General features: G+C 42.1%; 1 protein-coding gene across 4 annotated transcripts; it reads right to left on the bottom strand.

Moving 5' to 3' along the window:
- Window positions 1-1,474: 1,474 nt before the first annotated feature.
- On the bottom strand, window positions 1,475-8,798 carry pex11b (peroxisomal biogenesis factor 11 beta). Of its 4 annotated transcripts, none has more exons than XM_072675631.1 (5): window positions 8,697-8,798; window positions 8,519-8,621; window positions 5,785-5,900; window positions 5,073-5,274; window positions 1,475-4,424 (listed from the first exon to the last, which is right to left on the bottom strand). In XM_072675631.1, exons 2-5 carry the CDS (start codon window positions 8,572-8,574, stop codon window positions 4,010-4,012), a joined length of 789 nt encoding a protein of 262 aa, XP_072531732.1. In that variant the 5' UTR covers window positions 8,575-8,621; window positions 8,697-8,798; the 3' UTR covers window positions 1,475-4,009. The 4 variants fall into 4 exon arrangements, with proteins under 4 accessions (XP_072531732.1, XP_072531733.1, XP_072531731.1 ...); XM_072675632.1 differs by having other exon boundaries at window positions 8,711-8,794; XM_072675630.1 differs by having other exon boundaries at window positions 8,519-8,798.
- Between the last annotated feature and the right edge of the window lie 531 nt (window positions 8,799-9,329).

The raw sequence follows: 9,329 nt of genomic DNA, 5'->3' as shown, positions 1-9,329 counted from the left end.
GCACTGGGCAGCTCCTTTAGTGACCGTCTGCTTCACCCAAAGTGTGTGAAGGAGCGGTATCACTCCACAACCAGCACTGCTCCCAGCGGACCACATACACACACACACACACTTAAACTACACACACATGTTCAGAGAATGTGCAATACCCCCCCACCCCCACCCATTGCAATTATCTGTAAATAATCTGTAAATAATAGTTATTGCTTTTTTTTCTTCTATTATTTATGTTGTGTATATAGTGTAATTTATCTATGTTTTAGCATCTCAGTGTCTTGCTATCCCTTTTCTGCTGAGACACTGAGAATTTCCCCACTGTGGGAGTAATAAAGGATTATCTTATCTTATCTTATTACCCACCCCTAGCAATAGCAGATGGGACATATTCAACATCAATGCTTCGGGTTTTCCTTTCATTTCTTCTCCTAGCATTGTGTTGGGTCGCCCTCTGGTGGGGAGAGCAAAAAAAAGGAAAGGAAAAATGTATCCCAGGCAGGGAAGAACTAATCAAATCAGATCAGATTTATCTGAACAGCGCTTTTTACTACTGCCGTTGTCCCAAAGCAGCTTTAAAGAATCAGTACTAATCAATAAGAGTACAGGAGATCAACAAGACACAAAAAGGCCACAGTGGCAGGGAAGCCAAGACTCTGAAGGGAGGGACCCATCCTCCTCTAGTCAGAACTAATTTAAAAACTACTGATAAAAGCCACAGAATCATCACATAAGACTGTTCTACTGCTCAGGTGTGCAAAATAATCCTAACATAATAGAACTAATATAATCATAGTATTGATTGTAAGAGTAATGAAAGTAATGAGGATAGTTAATGGTGGTAATAATAATAATAATAATAATAGTGGCTGATAATTAGAGCGTATGTACCAGTCAACACACCCGGCTGGATGTATGCTGATCATCATCATCATCTTTTGCTCCAAATACTGGGGTGACCATATTTAAAAAAAAAAAAATAAAAAAAAAAAATAAAAAAAGGAGGACACTGGGGACACACGGGTGATCTGTGTACACCGTAGTTAGGATGCCTGGGCTGGACCATGCAGCTACAGTCTGTTAATGTACATTAATACATACAGATTTACTCATTTAGCAAAAAATAATAATTTTATACATAGCCTACACGGCCATCCATCTCCTTTTAGGTAAACTTTAACGTAGGCCTACTTGAAACCACCTCAGCCCAGACATCCTAACTGCCAAATCCTAAATACCAGTGCGTCCCTAGTGTCCTAGTCCTAGTGTTTTTTTTTTTTTTGACAGATCAGTTAAACTCATAATTAATCAAGTTCAAGTTTGTAGGTTTGTGAGAGAACACTGGCCAAAGTCACACAAACAGTGAGATTTCCCCTTCTTATGACTCAGATTTTAACTCACATGCTCCGCTGGCAGGGGGTCTATGTGTGGATCAGGGCTAGCTAACTCTAACACGCATACGGGGCTGTGGACAAAGAAGTGAGAAGTCAAGGCATTTTTTATTTGAAACGTTAGGGTCACAGCAGCAATGCAAACCAACATTCAGGAAGAACAGTTATTCTCTAGATCAAAGTCATAAGAATCAGTAGCCACTTTATTAGAAACACCTACCGTTTGCTTCCACTCACTGGCCACTTTATTAGAAACCCCTACTTTGTAGCTTCCATTCGCAGGTCACTGTATGAGCTATTGTCTCCAACAGTATACCCGCAAGGTGGAGCTACAGGGGAGGTGTTTCTGATAAAGTGGCCAGAGAGTATTGACAAATCTTTCAATTCTGAAAAGAACTCACACAGAACAGGATAAATGATAATGGTTAACTGTCTTAGAAAAGCAGGCTTCTTTGTACAGCTTTTTTTTTTTATGAGTTTATAATTAACAGAAACCCCAGCCTGACCATCTGTAAAACTGACCCAACATGTCTGCCCTCTGCATCAGTTCAGTGGAAAGCTACAGGAAGGTCTTACATCCTTTACACACTTTATTGCAGGTATGATTAGATAAATGCACCTATTCAAAAGATGATGCAAAGCCAGCCTGTAATTTCAACCTTTCTGTGTTAAATTAGACGAAGCAGCTGAGCTAAGGGCAGACTGAGCCGCCACTAGATCTACAACCTACATTTACAGTCGACCACTTTCCGAATCAGAGAGCAGAACAACACTGGATTTATTGGCTTGACGGTATCTCTTTAAAGTTACCCAGCTAACAACACCTGGTCACCTCATATGACTAGTGTTAGTATCTGGATTGTATACTGATAAGATTTTAGCCACATGCATTTGCACAGGGTAGTCAAATGCGTCTCTGCTTAGCCAGAATGAAATCTGATTGCTGTGTGGGACGGAATATGCAAATGAAAAATGACAATTAATAATGGTGTTTTGGTTGTTCAGTGTGTCTTGGATCGGATTATTATCTGTTTACTCTTGGGTGTGTTTACACATGCATTTTTATGTGGCTTGCCTTATCTAGATATAATCCTGATACTCAAGACGCACTAAGTGACCAGGTGTAAACAGGGTCTTAGATGCATCTGAACACCTCAGGTTAGGACAACCCTTTGAAATAAACCCCTCACTTTTAAGATTTACCATTGGTTAAGCCCTGAGGCCATTCAAATTCCCAATTAGGGTAAATGTTATAAACTACCATTGTTAGCTACCAAAAAACAACAAAAGAAGAAATAACCTGTAGTTTATGAGTTTATACATGACATTAAATGTTCAATTTCCAATCAAAATGCTCTGGCTTGGCCTGCATTTGAATCTCGATTTGAACATCACGTCACATTAAGTGCCATTAGGCCTGCACATCTCTATAGCGTACCGAAAGCCCACAATTACACGGAAGGAATCTTTATCACACCCGAAGTCCTCTTATGATATAGAAAGCACAGGAATTCTCTCACCGAGGTTCAGAGTAGTGAGGGTCTGCTCACAATGGCTTTTTGTTTTTCCAGCTGCAGGCATAGTTTGGACCAATTCGTGAAGAAGGGGCACAGCATCCTAACCGAAGAGAAAAACTACACAGGATTTAGAGTTAGAGTACACACACTCCTATGTGTATATTAAAAAGAGATACACATATTCATGCATATATGCACATAAGATGCATACAAACATCCATACACATAGAACCATGCACTCACACACGCATTAGGGCTGCACTATATCTACATCATCTGTTAAACATTATCACAGTACTGCCCTTTGAAACAGTATGCAACCAATACCAATACCAAACCAAGATCCACACAGAATGAGTGAGTGATTTGCTTTTTTTTTTTAGTTCTGGAGGTATGAGGTTATGTAAAAATAGCCAAAAAACAGTCAATTTAGAGAGATAATGTATGTCCAAAGGTTTGTAGACAGCTGCCCAACCTGCGTTTCTATTAAAATCAGGGGACTTAACTGGGAGTTTGTCTCTTTTTGTTGCTTTAAGAGCCTCTATTTTTCCAGGAAGGCTTTTTTTAATCCAAGTATCCAGTCCTTAATTAGTGGAGTTCGTTAGTTGCCTGTTTCAGCAGTTTAAGCATTTGCATTGTCCATATTGTGCAGCCCCAACACACATACATACATCAAAACAAAAAAGAAGAAAAAAAAAAGACCTGCTTGATGACAATGTGTTCATCTACATGAATAAAACATATTTAATTAACATGACCACAGTCTTTCAGCTTTTGCCAATAAATCTGTTATCTGTTAATCTCTTATTCATGTGGAAATTTAGTATACGTTAGAATTAAGCAAATTCAGTGCATTACACTTTTCACTGCAAACATACATACATATAAACACACACTGGCCCCCTTTGCTCTGCAACTCTGCAACTCATGCAGTTAAAACCTAACCACTTCACTTCCTTTGGGCCTTTTTGTCTGGGAAATCCTAGTTCAGATTCCATCATGCTTCCCATCCATCATCAGCCCCTGCCCCAGCCAACAGCAGCTCTCAGTTCAGACCAATTAGCTTATGGAATATCTGTGGGGCTTCATTAAAGATGTGCACATTGCTCAAGGCTTGAGTTTGAGCCAGGGATAGAGAATGGTGAGGATGGACAGAATGGAAGAAGTGAGGCCACAGGCTCCCACGAAGCCTGGGCCGGTGGGGTACATCTCCAGTTTGTCCAGCGGAATGAAAATGTCACACAGGTTCTTCAGCAGGTCCAGCAGTAACGGAGGGTTACTCCGGAGGACCGAAACGAAGAGACGCAGCTGCCGCTGGAGCTGGGCCGTCTGCACGGGAAGAGCTGGGAATGGTGGGGCAGCGGGACTGGGGGAAAATTCCCCATTCTCTGGACCAGGAGAGAGCGCAGACGGGCTGGCCAGAGAGCTTTTAGCCGAAATACTGCGAGATTCCCTCTCCATCAGCAGCCGGATCTCATAGGCATCCCGGGTCAGGTTGAGGATGAGTGCGAAAAGGTAGTATCTGCCGGAAATTATGAAAACGATTATTTTATTTATTTATTTTTTATAGATACAGAGCATGTCCAAATGTGTGTAAACAACCAGCATTTTTTCTGAAGCCTGGTGTATAAACAGGGATTTTGTCCCTCTTCACCCTACATGTACAAACATAGCTATGAGGTACATCTGATTACATCCAGCCACAATTAAGATGACTAGTTCTGGCACTGCAACCCAAAGGTATTAGATGGAGCTTCATTCCTGCAGAGAATGTGGTTCTACTTCTCCACAGCCCAAAGCTACGGGGCTTTATACCCCTCCAGCCCACATTTAGCACTAGACAAAGTTGACCTTAGGATCAAGTGATCACAGGCGTCCCATGCGACTGCCATGCTATTGGCTTTGCTATGGCGATTACTAAAGTTGTGTGGGCATCAGTAAAGGCTAGAATCAAGGCAAAAGTCATGGTTTTCACTGATTTAAAGAGGTGCCTGAAATGTTTGGACATAGAGTCTAACAGTGTGTCCTACAGTGTCATAAACCGCATAAGCACGTATTTAAGAGAGCACTGAACAGCTTTAAGAATTTGAACCCAATGAATGGTAGACACCAATAAAAGGTTCTGAAGATGAGCTGTATGAGCTAGGTTTTGGGGCGTCACTAAACTCACCTGAATGATCTCTGGCTCCATTTGTTCTGGTCGAGCTGAGGCAGCAAGCCCGTTTTGCCAGCCCACAGCACGTTGTCACAGGCAAAGTACATGGCTTTGTTTAAATGGGCCACAGTGATGCAGAGCCTCAACACACAGTCGGATAAATGCACTGCCCGTTTAGCTGCTTCCAGGGCGTCCGCAGAGTTCCCCAAGCGCAACACTGACAGACACAGTGAGAGAAAATGATAATAAGGGTGACCGAAAATAATAAGAGTTTTAATAAAATGAATGTCCATCTCGAGCACAATGAGAGGAAGTTTCCAAGGATAACTACACTGAGAGTAACACAGAGCCTCAGTAAAATAATACATATTTAAAGAACCTAAACTTTGAATTCAGTTCCAAAATGTCATAAAATAAATGTATCAGGTGGTTTGCTGACCTGCATAACAAGAAGCATCTTAGCTACTATTCAAGAGACATATGTATTCAACAATCATGCCAGGAATGGGGAAACTCATACTGTATTAAAATATTATCCACAAGTATTACTGTGAGACAGTAAAAAGAATATGGACTGTAGATACACCCTGGATTAGAATTGCTGTAAAAAAAAAAAAAAAAAAGACACTGCAGAGTCCTACATCTCACTGGCAAATACTTAAATAATGAAATCTTCCAAAGTAAAATTAATTCAGTTCCAGTGTTGGGGGTGTTGGTGTGAACTTACACTTTCTGCTGAGACTCAGATGTGTTTCTAGCTGCTTTATCATTTTGAGTAATTCAGCAGTAGCTCCTCCTTTTTGCAGTGTGTAGCCCAGTAATGTGCAGGCATACTGGGCAGCCCTGTTCAACAAGACGCAACACAAACAGCTCTGAAAATACCATCTTTTCACAGTTTGGGATCCATTTGAACATTTCTCCACATTTTGCCATAGTCTAACATAACAGTTTATTTTACTACAGGCAGTACTGTCAATAGGAAACAACATACAACACTATTTCAGCCAGCCACAGGGGACATAGAGGACAGGGGACAGGGTAATTTGTGTATCTGGCACTTGCTAGGTATCTGTTGAACTACATGCATTGTCAAGGACAGATGGCTGAGAAAGAGATGAAAAGCTTAGATCAAGTGAGGGTGAAGACACGTGTAAACACTGGTGAGACGTTTGGCAGGTGGAGATACCTCTAAAAGAAATGAAAGGGGATTAGGATTATCAGATGGTTAGGTGGGACACACTGACTGAAATCACAGCTGCAATTGTAGCAACATATTAATAATGCTAACCTAGCCAAAGCTAATGACTAGCCATGATGTTGCTTCTGCGAGGTTATATAATGGTATTTGATTGTACAACATTAGCAATGTGTTTTATAGCCACAAAGATCTAAAAGGATGGATGGTATTATTTGGATTCATGCATAATTTAAAATGCTATGCTGGTTAACATCAGAGGGATGAGGCTGTTACCCAGTGCGCTTTCATCAAGGATAGCAATATTGGACGAGACAGATCTTTGGTTTTGCTGACGAGTTAAAATATCAACAGCCGTTCTCGAGGAACATACCCAGCGCCTTTCAGCCTTTTTTTTTTTTTTTTATTAAGTGGGGTTTTTTGGAGCTATGTTTACTAGTGTTTATTCCATTAATCTTTAACCATAGTATAGTTTTAGGCTCATCTACACACCCCTGTATAACAGTTGCCAAAAACAAAACAAACAAGACATATACATAAATCTAGTAGTCATGATTGAAGTTAACCCATTAATGCCCATACAGTGGCAGGCAAAGGTCAAAAGGCATAAAGGAAAAAGATTACTTTTTAATTTCTATCTTTTAAATTTTTTTTTTAATTCCAAAAAAGGAAAAGGACCTAAGGCAGAGGTTTAGAAACTCTGCCTGGTCAGGCCTTTTTATGGTCAGGACAATTTATAAATGCTTTTCACAGCCAGTTAAGAGTCTTTCAGTTCTTGTTTGTCTTGATTTTCGCCCCTTCATCCTTGCAAGTCTTCTAGTTCTGAGACTCTAAAGGTAAAGGTGCACGTATTTGTCACTGTACACTGTACAGCAAAATGTGTCCTCCGCATTTAACCCATCTGGTAGTGAACACACACTCACACACACACACAAACACACACACGTTAGGGGCAGTGAGTACACACACCCATACACACACACACACACAGAGCGGTGGGCAGCCAACTCCAGCACCCGGGGAGCAGAGAGGGTAAAGGGCCTTGCTCAAGGGCCCAACAGTGGCAGCTTGCCGAGCCCGGGAATCGAACCCACAACCCTGTTATCGATATCCCGGCGCTCTAACCGCTGAGCCACCACTCTTGTGCCGTCTTGTAGGCACCGCTCATCTGAGGTCTATTCAAAGATTTTTTTTTTTTGGTGGCGTCAAGGTCGGGTGACTGTGAGGACCATGGCAAAACCTTCAGCATGCACCTCTTGAGGTACTCCACTGCGGATTTCGAGATGTGTTTAGGATCATTATCCTAAATGGTGCTCCTTTTCTTTATTTGCACTACACAACTAATCTGGCTTAAAACCTTGCAAAGAATGCAGCATCTGTATTCCTATTTAGAGTAACAGAGTTTGACCAGAGTGCCCAAAACATTTAGATGCCCAAGGTGTATAACTGTACAGCATTACTTGACCAATCAGAACAGGCTCTGCAGCCGTTCTCGTATCATAACTAAACGTCTCAGCTAGACATGAATGGGTTAAGTACAATGGCAAGACCATCTAGATCAGGGTTTCCTGTCTGAAATATTGCTCCCTCTGTATCCAACATTAGCTACACTGCATGTCCAAAAGTTTGTAGACACCTGCTGAATCAAGGACATGAATTGGGAGTCTGCCCACCCTCCCTCCACTCCCTCCCCCCACTCCCTCCCTGCAGTAACAGCATCTACTCTACCAGAAAGACTTGGGTGTATGTTGCTGTCATGAGGATCTGATTGCATTCGGCCTCACAAGAGCATCAGTGAGGTCAGGTGCTGATGCTGGATGACTGGTTCTACCTACCAAAGCAACCCAAAAGTCCTTCACGACAAAATGCAGGAGGACCTTACACTCCTCTAGATCCACGCTTGGGCCTGATGACCTTAGGCTCATATACTGCTCCTGCAGAGCGTCCCTTCCCATTGGAAGATTAGATTAGATGGAGATTAGGCAGGCAACACTTGTGTCAGCCATGGGTTCATCTTAACTAAAGGTCTTCATTTGAATGGGGTGTCTGGACACTTCTGGACACACAGTGTTCTGAACGTACAGCGCAGCAGCTGGGCTAAACACGCAGGTAAACATTAGAGTGGTCAGGTGAGCTGGAGCTGCCACGAGAGTGCCTAACTATCACTCAGCCACTATCTGGCTAAAAAAACACCTGCAGTTAAAACTCAGGAGGAATGGTGTTTCATTATTACCGGCTCTTAATTCAATATAACGTTGTCCTTTACCTGAAAACTCTCTCTTTAGCCTGACTCTGAGCGCTGAATCGCACCCACGACTCCATCGCTGTTCACCTCAGAGTTAGCTACGAGCTAACCGCTCGCTACACACCTGCGAAAAGGAGCGAGTTTGGAAACTTTCCCACTACTTTTATACACTTGAATTCAAGCAGCAGCAACGCAATACCGTCGACGTGTTACCCCTTTGCGTTGTTGGGCGGCTTTCTATTTTCTGTTGTATATTCTGACCCCAAAATATCAGTGTGTTGCGCACTGACAGCGACCTCCTACCGACGGTAAGCAAACAGGGACAAACTCGACTCGTTCTTTGGAACCGATTCTCAATCACACGTCCGAACCGAGCTTTTTTCGTCCAATCCATGTGTAATTAAAGGGACATTCTTACACAGTTAAAAGGTTGGGATGTAGGCAGGCATCCAGAGTGGGGTTTGGTGTGAAATAGAGGTGGTGATAAGAACCAGATGTCACGTACTAGTACACAAATATAACTAGCTATTTTATTTACTTTCCAAATCCGCTAGTGAACCGACTCGCGTCTTCTGAGTCTAATGGGTCTAATGGGCTCTTTCACCGCACGACGCACTGCATATGTATACATCTATATAACCTCTATGTGTAATAACTCTCCATTAAACTCTTCAGACGTCCGCCTCCTACCACCGCTGAAATATAATTTTTTTTTTACTTCTGTGCTAAGCTGAGTAAGATCATAACATAAAATCATAACTTGCTGAGTTTGCGTTGGATATTAGTGATGGGTCGGTCACGAGCGATCCGGCTCTAAGAGTCGGCTCCTCGA

This window comes from Salminus brasiliensis, chromosome 3 (assembly GCF_030463535.1).
Source record: "Salminus brasiliensis chromosome 3, fSalBra1.hap2, whole genome shotgun sequence".
NCBI lineage: Eukaryota > Metazoa > Chordata > Actinopteri > Characiformes > Bryconidae > Salminus > Salminus brasiliensis.
This window is presented reverse-complemented; position numbering and strand designations above follow the sequence as displayed.

Excerpts from the sequence above, each read along its gene's own strand:
- pex11b (XM_072675629.1), bottom strand. The coding sequence starts at position 6,046 with ATGTTGTTTCCTATTGACAGTACTGCCTGTAGTAAAATAAACTGTTAT. Across the intron at positions 5,275-5,784 it reads TCTGAGTCTCAGCAGAAAGT|TGTTGCGCTTGGGGAACTCT; the intron begins GTAAGTTCACAC and ends TGTGTCTGTCAG. Across the intron at positions 4,425-5,072 it reads TGGAGCCAGAGATCATTCAG|ATACTACCTTTTCGCACTCA; the intron begins GTGAGTTTAGTG and ends AATTTCCGGCAG.